A 17,612-nucleotide genomic window follows, 5' to 3' on the forward strand; every position below is an offset into this window, starting at 1 on the left:
ACTGTGCGTTCAGAGATGCTCTTCTGGCTACCTTGGTTGTAACGGGTGGCTATTTGAGTCACTGTTGCCTTTCTATCAGCTCGAACCAGTCTGGCCATTCTCCTCTGACCTCTGGCATCAACAACGCATTTCCGCCCACAGAACTGCCGCTCACTGGATGTTTTTTCTTTTTCGGACCATTCTCTGTAAACCCTAGAGATGGTTGTGCGTGAAAATCCCAGTAGATCAGCAGTTTCTGAAATACTCAGACCAGCCCTTCTGGCACCAACAACCATGCCATGTTCAAAGGCACTCAAATCACCTTTCTTCCCCATACTGATGCTCGGTTTGAACTGCAGGAGATTGTCTTGACCATGTCTACATGCCTAAATGCACTGAGTTGCCGCCATGTGATTGGCTGATTAGAAATTAAGTGTTAACGAGCAGTTGGACAGGTGTACCTAATAAAGTGGCCGGTGAGTGTATACAGCTCACCAAACATGTCGCTGAGAAGGAGGTCATCATAACCAAGTATACATATATAAACAAGACCAGCATGGTTAGGATATCCAGCTGTGTTGATTCAGTGATATCCAGATAAGCAAGGACCCCTATAGGGAAAATAAAATTACTATCTCAGATGACATGCAAATAAATAGGCATATTCTCGTGAGATGTACCTATTCAAACAGGGGTTTAGGTGCCAAAATAATCCCCACTATAGAGAGAAAAATGTAAATGCAGAAAAGCAGAGAAAAGGCATGATCTTAAATAAAGCAAGTAAAATCCAGTTGCTCATTAAAGGGGTATTCCCACCTCACATACTCAGCAGTCTTCACTCTTGTAAAATCTTCTTTCTTCCTGGTTTCTTGCATCATTTGGTGGGCGGGGTTTCACGGGCAACCTGCCGTTTAGCTCCACCCCCAAATTCGCGTGTAGCTCCGCCCACCCACATTGGACTATGAAGTACAGGCAGCAGCAACTCCATTCTGTGTTACATACAGAGACTGCCTGTCTCTGCCATAATGAACACAATTGAATTAGCTAGCCTGATAATTGGGAGAACAGAAGAAATGAAAGCAGGTCCTCTCCTCTATCTGAGTGCAGGACCTAGGTCACGTGGTGTAGACACAGGATTAGCTAGATACACAGGCTCGCTCCCTGCACTTAGCCCCTCCTCCCTCCCCCCTGAGAGCAGCAGATACATCATTTGACTCAGGAGCAGCTAGGTCAGGGCTGTGGCCACAAAAAAATGAATAAAGTAAGATAGTGGACAAACAAAGCAGTTTTGCTGAAGCAATGTATTTAGGAAAAGTCTTACATCCACTTTAACCAGCAGTATAGATAGGATCCTTGTGATGGGACAACCCCTTTAAGCTCAGAGGGCTGTGTAGTTTTCAACTGATAAATCCATTGGATGCAAAAGGCATGTGTCCTAGTGTTACGGTTCTGTCTATATATATGAAAATAATATTTTAACAATGACAGAACCGCTGGACTGCAGACACTGCAGTGAGGTCCGCAAGCCCCAGGGGGAAGGGCAGCCATGTGCCTAAAAGGCTATCCGCCAATTAACTGCACTGGCAGTGGTGTTTGTGCGGTTCTGGTGTGAATTGACAGCAATGAGGCTTACACCAGTTGACTTCACTGGGCAAGTCTTATTGTGCAGCTTAAATGTGAATAGGTGGTAACTATAGTTCACCAGTAATTTGCTGGGGAAATGCACCTGAGTATAGGCTGCAACTTAGGTTGCCAAGGGTTAAATGTCACCCCTGGTCAGAAACACAAGGGGCTCCACAATAGCTTGGGAGCTACAATATTACTGGACAGAAAAAACAGGCTATTCAGTTCCCTACCCGCAGTACCCAGGAATCCTAACTAGAATACCTGAACTGGCAACCTGGCATTAACAGGAACCTATCCCTGACCTCCTGTCTCAAAGTAATTGTCACAGTGTGAGCACCGAGCGGGCGTCGGCTCACACTATTTAAAGTCTAGTCCATGCCCAACAGGGGCGGTGGCATGACGTCACCGATCATGCTCAGTATGGCCAAAATGGGACAGCCTCTGCACGGACCCAAAATGTCTGAGCATGCTCAGTAGGGAGAGAATGGCACTTAGCCTCTGAGCGGCTCCAAAATCTCTGAACATGCTCAGTGGGCCAAAAGCTGGACGCTCCAGACACCTCACTGCACAACGCCATGGGTGAGGTTTGGGTTGGCCCGCAGGTGGCGCTATGCGCTGGACGGGAAGTCTGTGGGACCCAATCCTAACACCTAGTCACCCTCCTTTCCCCTCCTTGGTGGGCAAACATATTCCACTGACTAAAACTTAAAGGGGTTGTCCGGGATAAAAGAAAATTCTACCTATAAACTAACCCCCCCTCCACCTAACTTCTAATTTACATCTACTGATTAGTCTTGAGGTGAGTTCAAGATGGGTGCAGTATTGATGGCAATCCATCTCTACTGCGCATGCCTTACAGTTACTTTCGGTCTGTGCACAGTGTCTTCAAGCTGCGCACAGTGAACAGGAGAAAAGGAGCCAGCTTCCACATTGGAAGCTACAGTGCCTTGCGAAAGTAACTGCGAAAGAAAAAACTGAAAAGTGGGGTCCTTGGGCCCCCTTGCGTTAATACTTTGTAGCGCCACCTTTTGCTGCAATTACAGCTGCAAGTCACTTGGGGTATGTCTCTATCAGTTTTGCACATCGAGAGACTGAAATTCTTGCCTATTTTTCCTTCCAAAACAGCTGGAGCTCAGTGAGGTTGGATGGGGAGCGTTTGAACAGCATTTTTCAGCTCTTTCCACAGATTCTCGATTGGATTCAGGTCTGGACTTTGACTTGGCCATTCTAACACCTGGATACGATTATTTGTGAACCATTCCATTGTTAATTCTGAAATACCGCGAAACACATACATGTTAGGTATCCCTGTGTACGAAAACGCCCGGTCTACAAATCTATAAAAATATTTCCCTATATGGTAAAAAAGTCAAAAGTGCCAAACTGTCGTTTTTTTCACGGTTTTGCCGCTGATAAAAATTTGAATAAAAGTGATTAAAACAATAACAATCATAAACATGGAACAAACAATTGTACCGAGCGACCAAATTCTGTCCGCTCCAACAGTCCTTTTGGAGGTATTGACAGTAATGAACTGGAGCACTGATGAGCAGCAGGAAACCCAACACCCACACTGGGTGGTATAACAGGGATAAACGACCAGAATTCGTGAATAACACTGTGCTGACTCCAAACGTGTTTAATTCAAACAACGCACTTTATTGGATTTCAAACACAGTGTGTTTGAAATCCAATAAAGTGCGTTGTTTGAACGCACTTTAGTCATGGGTTCGAATCCCACCAGGAACAACATCCACAAGGAGTTTGCATGTTCTCCCCGTGTTTGCATGGATTTCCTCCCATTCTACAAAAACATGCTGATAGGAAAAAATGTACATTGTGATCCCTATATGGGGCTCACAATCTACATAAAAAAAGATGCCCTATTCAACCCCGTAACCGGAAGTATAAAAAAGTGACGGGTGTCAGGATATCACGACTTTTAGAAAAAATATTTTTTGGCAAAGTTTTGGATTGTTGTTAAGGGGTTAAAATGTAAATAAAACCATATAAACTAGGTATCCCCAGAATCATACCAAAACATAGAATACAGGTGACATGTCATTTTGGCTGCACAGTGAACGCCGTATAAACAAAGCCTGTAAGAAAATTTGCATAAATACACTTTTTCTTCAAATCCACCCCATTCTGAATTTTTTCTCCAGCCTCCCAGTACATTGTACAGAATAATTAATGGTGGCATCCTAAAGGAAAATTTGTCCCGCAAACATTAAGACCTCATATGGCTTTGAGAGCAGAGAGATAAAAAAGTTATGGGGTTTGGAAGGGGGGGGAGTCAAAAACAAAAACCGAAAATCAAAAAATGCAGTCGGCGAAAAGGGGTTAAGGCTTGAGATGTCACTCCAATGTACCAAATTGAAATGTCTGGCTAAGAGATTCCCTAAGGTCACCATCAGCCAGAAGTATTTTCCAAAGTTAGTTTAGGGTCCATTAAAACAGAGTTTTTGGCACTGATTTTGATGCTGAATCCGTGTCAGAATCCACAGATAAAAAAAGCCTGCCATTGACTTCAATGGGTTCCTTTTTCCGCTAGTCATCAGTTACTGTCTGTTATTTTGTATCCGTTTTTTCTGCGCATGCTCAGAAAGCATAAAAAAGGACAGTAAAAAATTGATTTAATCCAATATAATAGATCAGTTAAAAAAACGGACACATTAACATCAGTTAGAGTCAGTTAATGTCTGTTATTTAAGTGTCCGTTTTTTGTTTTTTTTTAATGGACACCTTCATAACGGAGTCCAACAATAGGGTGAACCCTTCCTTAGCCCTTACATAAGCGTGTCTAATGATTTGTTTGGGAAAACCTCTTTCAAAAAATCTGTTAGAAATATTTCATGATTGTGATTTAAAATTTCATAATAATGAACAATTCCAGCGAACACGCATGATGCAGCGAGGAGGAATCTAGGTCCTTTCTGTCATCATTCTAGCAACTTTAAACATACCACTTCCACCCCACAACATTTAAAGAAAGACCAGGACAACTTAATGGATTTAAAATTGGCCTGTAAGACCGATTTATTTAACAACATATATAAATAACACAATGAACATGTAAACAATGTACCACCATAAAGAGGGCGGTATCTATAAATGCAGATTAAATAATTGAAGTAAAAAAATCAAGTCCCAAAGTACACCTAACATAACAAAATGCAATAATCTATCCCTGAATAGACAAGAGGCACCCGCAGTATTACCCAGGCGCAAAACTCTACCTTTGGTAACTATTCAATCTCGAAGGCCTCGAGTCTGAACCGCCGTAAAGGACCATGGCCCTCCCCCAACCCCGGGGCTTTCCAGGCTTTAACACTCCGCATCCGGATCTTCATACCTCAGATAAGATCCTACAAACTATCACTTAGGCCTCTCACACATTATTGCCCCCGCCAACCCAACCACCGCCACACAAAAGGCATGCAAGACCCAGCTACCTCTGACCAAACTGATTCCAGGTCCCTCCCCCACCAGCTTTTAACCCCTCTGGCTCCACCCCTATCTTTCCCACCCAAACTCCTTGCCAAATTAACCCCTTCAGTTCTTGATTTCCCCCCCTCCCCTTTCCTGTCGTGCAGGCCTCGTCCCTTAATATCTGAGGCCTTTCCTGAAACTGTCCTGCTGAAATTCCTGAATTATTATTATTTTCTGTGGACAACTATCGATAGTGTACCATTATTCTCAGATCCTTGGAGTGAAAAGAGGTGTATGGTTCTGTCCTATAACCCTGAGTCCGGTGAGACTATATTGAGCTTGTTTTGTTCATGTGACTGGAAGTAAGCCACACGTATAGTTAGGGTAATGTTTCTGTTTAGTTAGTTACTCAGATGAGCAGGATTTTATTTTGTTTTTGACTGAAGTTATGGCTATATTTTGTTTTGCTCATTTTGTGCCTGAAGTCAAGGTTTATTTATTTTCCTGTTTTTTTCTAAATAAACCACTTTGCTGCATATTTTATCCGATATATGTCAAACTTTTTTTTTTTTTTTAATACAATTTTTAATTGTTTCTGACATAAATCACTATCAACCAACTAACTTCCTAATCATCACGTATACAGTTTGATTTATCATTCCCATCTCAGCACTTTCCCTCTTGGCTCCTTTCACTAGATCAATGACATAATATCTATATTTATATTTACTTGGCTTTTGTTATATACTCCTCATGACTATAATTTTTAGAGCTACCTTTATTTTTAACTGTATGTATTTATTATGAATTTGTATTTACAGTATATGTCTGTATGCTTGTATCTATTTTTATAATTATTCAGATGGCCTGAGAAAGATACTGATACAGCCTATACCTCTGTTTATATTAGTCCAAGTGGATGTAATAAAGGAATGTTAACTTCTATAGGGTGTCTATCTACAGCTCCTTTTAGGCTGGTCTTACACGGCCGTAATGTAAGTCCGCAAATGGTCCGCAATTGAGGGTTTTTGTGGACACATTATATTCAATGTGACCTCTTACACCACCGGATATTTTTTCCGTGTTGTGGCCGGGCCGCAATCGTGGTCCGCAATTTATAGGACATGTCCGTAATGGCCGTGAATTGCGGCAATGCACGGACTCGCCATAGAACTCTATGGGCGAGTGCGGCAGGACACGGACATCTGCGGACTCTATGTTGCCGATCAGCAACTAGTGTTGCTGATCAGCAACTTGCGGACCGTACATTCAATATGGTCGTGTAAGACCAGCCTTAGCTGGTAATGTGTACGATTATCCCCTGACCCTGGTCTATAGTCTCTCACTCTGCCAGATTAGTATCCCTGCGCTATGCTGAGGAGGTCCAAAAGACTGAAACAGTGCTGTCCATAGCTGGGAATCTGTTCCTTTTGGAATAGAAATACTAATTTGGTAATAAATCCCGCATTGTGACAGTAGGCTTATTAACTGAGTCATGCATGTTGTTAAGGGGGCTACCACTAGAGGGCGGCATACAGAGGCACTGTTCTCCTAATTACATCCTGGAGAGTAGATTTGCATATTTTTTACCCAGAATCCCTAGCGGAGCAGGAATTACTTGTAAGTCTCCATACGCTTATGTAGGCACACACTCTCTCTAACTAATGTGTACGATTATCCCCTGACCCTAAGATCAGTTAGTCCCTAATGGTCTGTATGGACCTGCTGTATTCTGGACCCATGATCCTTCAAGGAAGAATAAATTCATAACATAGCATGTGATAAAAGATATTATATTTACTTTTCTCACATTGTTTTTATTATTCCTCAATAATAGGCTACTTTTATATTTAAACAAAGTACTGATTATGACAATAGAAATTATACTAGTTATATTAGTCACAAAATGAAAAAAGGAGACTTTTAGACTCGGTAAATGACTGAATGAGATATAAATAACACTGTTAATACCTTGAAATTCACAGAAAAGAGTGGTCATGAAATATAAGCATTTGTTAATAGCGTGAGTTTGTAGATATACAGTGGGGCAAAAAAGTATTTAGTCAGTCACCAATAGTGCAAGTTCCACCACTTAAAAAGATGAGAGGCGTCTGTAATTTACATCATAGGTAGACCTCAACTATGAGAGACAAAATGAGAAAACAAATCCAGAAAATCACATTGTCTGATTTTGTAAGAATTTATTTGCAAATTATGGTGGAAAATAAGTATTTGGTCACCTACAAACAATCAAGATTTCTGGCTCTCACAGACCTGTAACTTCTTCTTTAAGAGTCTCCTCTTTCCTCCACTCATTACCTGTAGTAATGGCACCTGTTTAAACTCGTTATCAGTATAAAAAGACACCTGTGCACACCCTCAAACAGTCAGACTCCAAACTTCACTATGGTGAAGACCAAAGAGCTGTCAAAGGACACCAGAAACAAAATTGTAGCCCTGCACCAGGCTGGGAAGACTTAATCTGCAATAGGCAACAAAGCTTGGATTGAAGAAATCAACTGTGGGAGCAATAATTAAAAAATGGAAGACATACAAGACCACTGATAATCTCCCTCAATCTGGGGCTCCACGCAAAATCTCACCCCGTGGGGTCAAAATGATCACAAGAACGGTGAGCAAAAATCCCAGAACCACGCGGGGGGACCTAGTGAATGAACTGCAGAGAGCTGGGACCAATGTAACAAAGCCTACCATCAGTAACACACTGCGCCGCCAGGGACTCAGATCCTGCAGTGCCAGACGTGTCCCACTGCTTAAGCCAGTACATGTCCGGGCCCGTCTGAAGTTTGCTAGAGAGCATTTGGATGATCCAGAAGAGTATTGGGAGAATGTCCTATGGTCTGATGAAACCAAACTGGAACTGTTTGGTAGAAACACAACTTTTCGTGTTTGGAGGAAAAAGAATACTGAGTTGCATCCATCAAACACCATACCTACTGTAAAGCATGGGGGTGGAAACATCATGCTTTGGGGCTATTTCTCTGCAAAGGGGCCAGGACGACTGATCCGGGTACATGAAAGAATGAATGGGGCCATGTATCGTGAGATTTTGAGTGCAAAACTCCTTCCATCAGCAAGGGCACTGAAGATGAAACGTGGCTGGGTCTTTCAACATGACAATGATCCAAAGCACACCGCCAGGGCAACGAAGGAGTGGCTTTGTAAGAAGCATTTCAAGGTCCTGGAGTGGCCTAGCCAGTCTCCAGATCTCAACCCTATAGAAAACCTTTGGAGGGAGTTGAAAGTCCGTGTTGCCAAGCGACAGCCCCAAAACATCACTGCTCTAGAGGAGATCTGCATGGAGGAATGGGCCAACATACCAACAACAGTGTGTGCCAACCTTGTGAAGACTTACAGAAAACGTTTGACCTCTGTCATTGCCAACAAAGGATATATAACAAAGTATTGAGATGAAATTTTGTTACTGACCAAATACTTATTTTCCACCATAATTTGCAAATAAATTCTTACAAAATCAAACAATGTGATTTTCTGGATTTGTTTTCTCATTTTGTCTCTCATAGTTGAGGTCTACCTATGAGGTAAATTACAGACGCCTCTCATCTTTTTAAGTGGTAGAACTTGCACTATTGGTGACTGACTGAATACTTTTTTGCCCCACTGTATATACCCATAGTAGTGGGGTACAGATATATAGGTATTAACCACGTATATTGATCAACAACACATAACATTCACCAACAGGATGATAACTGCCCTAATGTGTTAAAACCTGGCCTCATAAATCAAGTCATACATCAGTAATAATCACAAGTCCAGACTCAAAGAACAATGGGGTAGTCGATAGTATGTGCCTTCTATATAAATATATAAAGTCAAATGTAGCCAGATCAACTCAGATTGAAAAGAATAAATATAATTCTATTACGATGGATCCATAGATATTGGTCCCTTCCTTGTAACAGATAAAGTCTCCTGAATGATTATCTCCAACAGGGTATCAAAAAACTCAAAATGCATATTATTTCCCACAATAAGTGGGAAACAAAACGCCCTATAGTTCATCTCCCTAACAATGCAAATGGATCAAGAGCTAATCCCGAAGACTGACGGAACTTGGCCTTATAAAGCCGAACAATCTGCTGTCCACTCCGTCTCTCCAAGAATGACGTTAATATTGGGAGCGAATAAGGGCCAGGTATGCTCCCATATGCCAATACATACCATTGGGATGTGGTCATGATGTCATGGCAACAAAGATGCTCAGTGCACGTGGTTAAGGAGGCTATTAGAAAACAAAAACATAACACCGCAGATTGAACGATCGGTGAGGCAAGTGAAGAAGATGACAGTCCCCAAAAGAGATCCCGGAAAAACTGTATATAAGATCACATTGCATGTTGATGATAATCCTAATAATTGAGTTAAATATATACAATGATATATAAATGAAAACAAATAGATGACCCAAATCCATAGACCTTTGCCATAATGCTCAGTACTGAAAACAAAGCTATGGAAATCAACATTAGGTGAACTGGATAAACAAAAGGTTAAAGCTTGCATCAAGGAATTAATACAGTGTCATGTCTAGAATAAACTCAGAAGTCGGGATCCTCAAAAAAGGAGACTACAGTTGGTAAAAGTAGCACATAGGGGAGAATAGGCAGACCTAGGCCCACCATGAAATAAATGAAGCACAAGAGATCACATCATTGACCCCTTTTGGCTTAACACTTCCTATCTGGAATACTTATTGGGCTTCTTTTTGCAAAATGATATGATCCCAATTATCACTCCTATGTGATTTCTGAACGTAGGGCATTCCCAAACATGTAAGCTTAGGGGTTGATCCTCCCTGCATTTGACACCGCCTACATGATCCAATATCCTACGTCAGAGTTCCCTTTTGGTTTTGCCCAAATAGTTAAAGGGACAAGACCAAGAAACCACATATACCAGCTCCATAATGCGGTATTTTATGAAGTCCCTGATGGAAAAAAAAAACTCCTGCCAAGACAGAGACCACATCTTTTTCCTTAATATGTGGGAGGTACAAGGTCTGATGAACTATCTTGATCAGATCATTCCGAGGTGACTGGAACCCAGTGCAACCTGATTAGATCAGTTCAGTTGTGTACGTTATGGGAAAAGAAAATTGCTGATTCATCTCTTTGTCTTATTTCTTCTTCTTTCTGTTATATGAGGGGAAAGAGAACCGAACAACTCTCCTGAAGGAAATTATTGAAAAAGCTAAATCCTTTTCTGGTGATCCGGACTACTCTAAAAAAGAAAAGGAGTTACAGTTCAATATTGAGAAATATACTTATTTAATCAAACAGAGGAAACTCTTCCAATTTCAATGAGACTTGTTTGAGTTTAAGTAAACTAGAGTGTACTTTAGAGTGTAGTGTGGCTAGCCAACCCCCCTCTTCCCAGTCACCTGTCATCTGATTATGACATTTCAGACACCGACAGGTCACTTTACCCAAGGGAGATGACTGGGAGAACTAGGGGAAGATATAATGGGGTAGAGGCTGACGGGAAAGATATAAATCAAACCTAAATCACCACTGTTTTTTTTATCTCAAGGGCCATAGATCACACAATATGTGCTTGGGGCCACATAGATCCACCCTCCTAACCACCATTCCAAACATGAATGTCACAAATTCAGATGATAACCTCCAGGTTATCAACCTTTCCAAACATGTTTTCACAACTGCTGAAATATGAATATTGAACTGATTACAAAATTTAATCTGTTCACCTAGGTCAAAGATTTGGCCCTCTTTACTAGGATGCTATGATAAGCCAAGTTTATGAAAACTATTGAACAGAGAACAGGGTATTGGGCTTTGACATTGGTGATGTGGAGGGCTTAGATGTCCTTGAGAACCTCTGGTATGAGGGACAAGGGTTGACTAGTCCAGATCCTTTTACTGGTTTGCACCTTAAGGGCACGCTACTCCTACAGCATGTGATACATCAAGCATCAACATCTTTGAAAAAATGATGGTGGAGAAACTGTCATCTTTGATGCTCCTGGTGATATGTATTGACATACGGGAGCATACCTGGCTGATGATTGGCTCCCAATACTGACGTCATCCTCAGAAGGGCAGAGCGGACATAAAGCCAAGCTCCGACAGTCTGCAGCTTTTGCTATTTAGTACTGAAGCCCACTATCATGGCTCTGGGACATGCAGTTTTAACTATAAATTCCCCTTTTTTCCTTCCCTCTCTTTATATTCTTACCGCTCCTGATGAAATGTGTTGAACTGAACTATGTTTCCCATGGTGGAATAATATGCATTTTGGGTTTTTGGATACTCTGTTGAGGATGATCACTCAGAAGACTTGGTCTGTTACATGGAAGGGGTCAATATCTATAGGTACTTCATTATAGAGTTATATTTATTCTTTTCAGCCTATGTTGATCTGGCCACATTGGACTTTATATATTTGTATAGGGGACACATACTATTGACTACCCCATTGTTCTTCTGTCTCAGCCACTGAAAGATAGGGCATGACGCTTCTTTTTCCCCCTAGTTGAAAAAATCGCTAGTAGGAGAAAGAAGCAAGCAGCTCCCATTGAAGTGAATGGGAGCCTTTTTTGCAGGCAGATTTTGCTGCAGATTCCATGTCAAAATTGACCTGCAAAAAACTCTGTGTGAACTAACCCTTATTCCAGGCTTTGACACTTTAGGGCAGATACCCATCCTGCTGGTTCATGTTTAGTGTTGTTGATCTATTTACATATCTGTACTCCATTACTATGGGCATACATACTGTATGTACTAACTTAGGCTATCAACAAATGTTGGTTGGTCTAGAACTTGATAGCATTAGAGGGGTTTCTGTGTCTATACCCCGTAGTAATCCTTATTGAGTAACCCATATCTGTTATCTCTTATTTATATGCAGGTGTCTGGTTTTTGACTGACATTATAGATTTGATCTTTTTTATCTGCATCACTTCTTAAAAGTTACATTTTATTTACTTATTTTCCATGGCCATTCTTTTCTGTGAATTTTTTGATTTGTGAATTGAATTAATCACTCTCTGTAAATTGCTTAGTAGCCTGATTGAAAAATGTACAGTATGTTTAGAATTTCAGCTCTGGTTACAATTTATAAAGAAACAACGTTTAATAGAAAACTTTATACTGTAAGTAGACAATCACATCTTTGTAAAAAATTCTAGTGAAATGAATATTCTACTAACTGAAATTATTTTACATACGACTTATACATTTTACGGAATGTCTCTGCCAGAAAAAAAAATAACTTTGATAAAGGCTTCTTTCCTGCATGTCGAAGCCACAAGTTAAGGTATGAACAAGGTCTTTTTATGCTTTGGCATGCAGAGTGATCTGCAATGGTTATATGTTAACGTCACTTGTTGAGCCTCCACCTCTCAGTTCTGGAAACATTCTCAGTTTCTCTCACTTGAAATGTTTAGCCTCTGATTTCCATTACATGAAAAAACAGCAATTTAAGAATTCTGATGGTATTAGCAAGCTCTTAATGGGAGTTTACTACTTCCCCATCAGACTCAACTGCCACTAAAGTATTGAAGAGCATATTTCAATGATAAACATTGTATGTTACTTTTGTAGATTTGTAGAAAAATAACTTTGAATAACATGCAAATGAAGCAGTGAACTTGGAGAATTACTTCAGTTCACAGATCACCGCACTTATTGCTCGGACCCCTCCCGTCTCCTGCCTGAGATTTTGCCAACTAGGATGGGTGACATCAGAGTAGTGTGAGAAACAACTTACAGTGTACAGAATGGCAGGCAGGAGATTGGTAAGAGCAGTGCTTTGAGCGCCAGAGGCATGCCCCAAGTGCCTCATTTGTGTTATGCTTCAAAGTTATTTTTCTCCAAATTTACAAACATAACACAGCAAAGGTATTTTTTTTTATAACTGTAACATGCTCTGTAATGCATGGCAGTTAAATATGCAGGGGTAGTGGGTAGACCCCTTTTAAATGATCATCATTTCAGAGTAAGAGTTGGTTCACACTAGCGTTTGTACTCCATCCGGAAGGAGTCCACATGGACACCCTCAGGACAGAATACAATCGCAAATGCAAGCGATGTACTGGCAAAGCACACGGCCCCATAGACTATAATGGGCTTCGTGTGCTTGCCACGCACTGCCTGCACAAATGATTCCTGCGGGCAGTGCGTGGCAAGCACACAGAGCCCATTGTAGCCTATGGGGTCCATGTGCTTTGCCAGTACATCGCTTGCAATTGCGATTGTATTCCGTCTGGGGGGTGTCCATGTGGTACAAGCGCTAGTGTGAACCAACCGTAACATTGCAATTCATGCAACTTCTTAAAGGAGTTGTGCCATTATGAACATGTATCTCCTATCCTCAGGATTAGAGATGAGCAAATTTTCAAAAATTCGATTTGGCACCTTCACCAAATTTTTCCGATACGATTCGATCAGCTATTTCTGGCTACAGAGAACCTGTATGGTAGTGTAGAACACTGTGCCTTGCACAGTTATGGAGCAGGGTGTTAGTTGTCAGTTACAGCTAACACCCACTCCTGATGCCATGGGTGGTCGCAAAGGAGAGAAAGGGCTGCGACAACACAGAGCTGGCTGGCTGCTGATTGGCTTCATGAATTACACTGCGGATGATCCCACATTCCCAGAGTGTGATTGTGAAATGTGATTCGTTATCATGAAGCGTGTGGAAATCTGGATTCGATGCGAATCAAATATTTCCTGAAATTCGGATCAAATACCAGTTCAGCAGCTTTGATTTGTTCATCTCTACTCTGAACAAGGGATACGTGTACAATTATTAGTGGCCCGATCACTGGGGCCCGATCACTAAAAATCCTCCTATAGCCTACTTGTGAGTGGACCATGGGTGCTGCCAGAAATTACATTCCCTGCAGCCCCAGAGTAGTGAATTGAGTACTGGTCAGCAAGCACACTAAAACTTCATTCACAAAAGACTCTCCTTTGACACTTTTTCACCCACACCAAATTATCATTTACACCACAAAAGTAGCATAAATGATGGCAGAATCTATGGTAGTCTAGGCACAGCCTCATCATGAATTAAGAGCACCCTACATTGGGGCAGTAGGTGTCAAAACTAGTGAATGTCTTGATAATTTACAGTATAGTTTAATTCTAATCACAGTTAAAGATATATGCACTCATAAATATAAGAGAGATGACAGAGATACAGACAATGCTATAGTCAAAGGTAACAAGACAAACATAATATGGAAAGTCAGCACTCATGACTGCATTCCTGGGCGTCATCAGTCACTTTTTATTTACTTCACTATTTACTAGAAAATCTTAGGTCTTAAAACGCTTAAAACTTTGGAGTTCTATTAAGGACGTGACACATGGAAAACTTGAGCAATGTGAAGAGTACAATTCATACAGAGCTGGCTATTCTTAAATCTTGGCAGAGAAGTTGCAGCAGCTACATGCTCATTCCGAGTTCCTGTAACCACTTTCAGCCCTTGAAAGACGCTTTTACAGTATCATTTATATCTCAGTTCTTATAGTTTACATCACAGAAGTACAGTTTAGATTTCCATGACTAGGATTTGGCATGGTTTTCTATCTTTTAAGAGCAAAGTATAACACCATCATTAAAATGTACTAAGTAAATATATCCACTCTAATATTTCTGCATTTCTGTGTATGTTTAAGCATAGTTAGGCTAATCTACATTTTTATTCCAATGTAGCAGACTGAGTTTATTCATACATTGAAACTCACAGGATTTTAGTCCGAGATGTGTTGTATTTTCTTTGCTATAGCACAGCTGGATAAATCATCCCAAATCCTAACCCATATTAGTCGAGTCAATAGACAGATAACCCACTAATGTGATCGTAAATCAATATCTAGTCCAACACTGTTCCCAGACCCCACCTAATTGAATCACTTCCTTACTTACTGCAACCAATACATTCACAAGTCAGCAGTAATAGAAACAGCTGATGTCTTTCACCTCAATTCCACTTCCAAAAAACAGCAACTTATTTTGATCATGGGATCTCATTTTTAACATTTTTCAAGTAAACATTCATACTGAATTAGTGATACATTATTTTCAGTCCTCTTTCATAGAACGCCGTGGTAATATACTATGGAGTTTATACCATTACATTTGGTATATGTGCCATGCGCCAAACTTATTATGATTTTAATGCCTTTTTACACTTTACACTTATTGTCTAAAAATGGGATACATGAAAGTGAAGTTCTAAAACACAACAAATTTCTTACTATTCAGTAAAGTAAGCCAGCCACAAAGTGATGTCTAATATGTCAAGCAAAATGTGCCACTGTGATACATTTGGAACATCATCTACCTGCCTCCTCTATATTTGTGGTGCCTTTATTTTAGACTGTAAATATGTCCCCATATGCCAAGATTGGACTCACAGGAGCAACCGACAAGAATTTTTTCCACTTGAGACACTGTCAGTTAATATCACTTAGTCTTTTTTATGATTTAGTTTAGACCTTATGAATTAATTCTGTATTTAGTAGGATCTTCTATAAAGATGATTCAACCCCATTCTGAATCCTACAGCTTGGCTTTCATCACCATTCCTGTTAATTGTCAGGAAATGTTTTCTGCATAGTTTAAGCAGATCAATGTCTAAGAAAGAAAGTAAGACATACACTAATATGCATTATGATGTTTCTTTGCTTTCCTACTACAGAGACCGCTAGTTTAACATCCTACTCTTAGCCACCTGCATGCAACAATCACCAATAAGATCCTTCACTGGTTACTCTTACCTTCCCATATCTGAGCATCCAAGATGGAAGGAAATAAAGATGAAAAGAGAAGGCATATTAACCTTAAGCGCTGGTAAGAGTATCTGTATAATATAAAACACAAAATAAAAGATCAACCTAAAAGTGTATCAGTGATAAAGTAACAAGTTGAAAGGTTAGCATGATAATTCAGAATACTCACCTTGTAGTCATCCTTTTAGTAAAAGCAGCTCATAGATCACAACTAAAAGCGTTTCGTAGTAGAAATTGGCAGAACGAAAAAATAGAAACAAAGTTTGCTGCCTTTCCCCCGTTTCACAGAGTAGAGTGAAACAAAGGCAGCTCTGAGCCTCACCAGTGACTCAGTGAAATCAGGACTCCGTGAAATCCGACTCCTTTACATTTCCTTCCTAGACCACAGCCTTAAGTTACAAATCTTGCTCTCCATCTTATTAACAGTCTTTAACTTTTCTTCCCACCTATCTTCCATACATATAACCCCACTTTTAATGCCAATCTACTATATTTTTTTACATAAAAACTGAGACCAGGCACTTCTCTCACTATGTCCTGTCTTGTTCTTAGCCATCCAGAAAGAAACGACTTTACTGGCTTGCATCCATCAACCTCTCATATGACAAGATATAACTTATAGCCACACTATTTCATTTTCAGTTTCATAGGGCTCTATCATATGTAAAATTTTGTGAAACAATATAACTATAGTCAGTGCTCTGTACTGCAAACAATAAACGACTAATAGCAAAGCTGTGTTAAATTAACACCTTTGAATACATTTTTCCAAAATGCCAGGTCTAATAGTGCTTATGCAAAGCAAAATTACTGTCATTTTATGAATCTGTCAGATGGATATAATTTGTTTATTTCCATTGGAAAAACTTCGACATGTACAATGTCTATCCAAAGTAATAGTCAGCACTCTATTGTAAAAAATAGCACATGGAGTTACTAAAACTAAATTAATAACCCCAAATGCCTGACATTAATAAGAATAGTTAGTAACACACACATACCTGGTGTTGTGTTTGCTTTCACTTTGCTCCCCGGAGCTTCCTCTCCTCCTCAGGGCTGCAGATGGCAGGAGCTCCTCCTCACGTGTAGCAGCAGGTCCAGGGAGCCCTTATCCTGTGCAGTGAGAGACTCACCTCTGATTGGTGGGCAGTGAGAGAAGGGGGCGTGTCCTACACCTCAGCTCTAGCAGAGCACTGAAGGGACGCTCTCTCTCTCAATTTAGTGTATGAAAGTTGCAGGCTGGCTGCCGTGCCAGCAAAATATGCCTCGCGTGCCACTCTTGGCACGCGTGCCAGGGGTTGCAGGCCCCTGAGCTAGGCTATAGGCAGCACAAGTCAGAAAACTGAAAAAATAATTATAGCAATAATAATTAGAGATGAGCGAACAGTGTTCTATCGAACACATGTTCGATCGGATATCAGGGTGTTCGCCATGTTCGAATCGAATCGAACACCACGTGGTAAAGTGCGCCAAAATTCGATTCCCCTCCCACCTTCCCTGGCGCCTTTTTTGCACCAATAACAGCGCAGGGGAGGTGGGACAGGAACTACGACACCAGGGGCATTGAAAAAAATTGGAAAAAGTCATTGGCTGCCGAAATCAGGTGACCTCCATTTTAGACGAATAGTGGATTTCAAATCCGGGTCATATGAGAATGTGAACTTTGTGACTATGAGACAGGGATAGCTGTACAGGCAGGGATAGCTAGGGATAACCTTTATTTAGGGGGGAATGTTATTAAAAATAACTTTTTGGGGCTCTATCGGGTGT

At 40.7% G+C, this 17,612-nt stretch overlaps 1 protein-coding gene across 1 annotated transcript in view; it reads right to left on the minus strand.

Annotated features, from left to right (window-relative positions):
- Positions 1-16,160, minus strand: part of COL15A1 (collagen type XV alpha 1 chain) — a 257,018-nt gene extending 240,858 nt beyond the window's left edge. Inside the window, exons 1-2 of the mRNA XM_075271081.1 lie at positions 16,012-16,160; positions 15,831-15,913 (exon numbers count right to left, since the gene is read on the minus strand). Coding sequence (XP_075127182.1) covers positions 15,831-15,913; positions 16,012-16,022 — 94 coding nt within the window. The 5' untranslated portion in view covers positions 16,023-16,160. The remainder of the gene's footprint in view (positions 1-15,830; positions 15,914-16,011) is intronic.
- Positions 16,161-17,612: the final 1,452 nt, after the last annotated feature.

The sequence above is a fragment of the Leptodactylus fuscus genome, chromosome 4 (genome assembly GCF_031893055.1).
Source record: "Leptodactylus fuscus isolate aLepFus1 chromosome 4, aLepFus1.hap2, whole genome shotgun sequence".
Taxonomy (NCBI): domain Eukaryota; kingdom Metazoa; phylum Chordata; class Amphibia; order Anura; family Leptodactylidae; genus Leptodactylus; species Leptodactylus fuscus.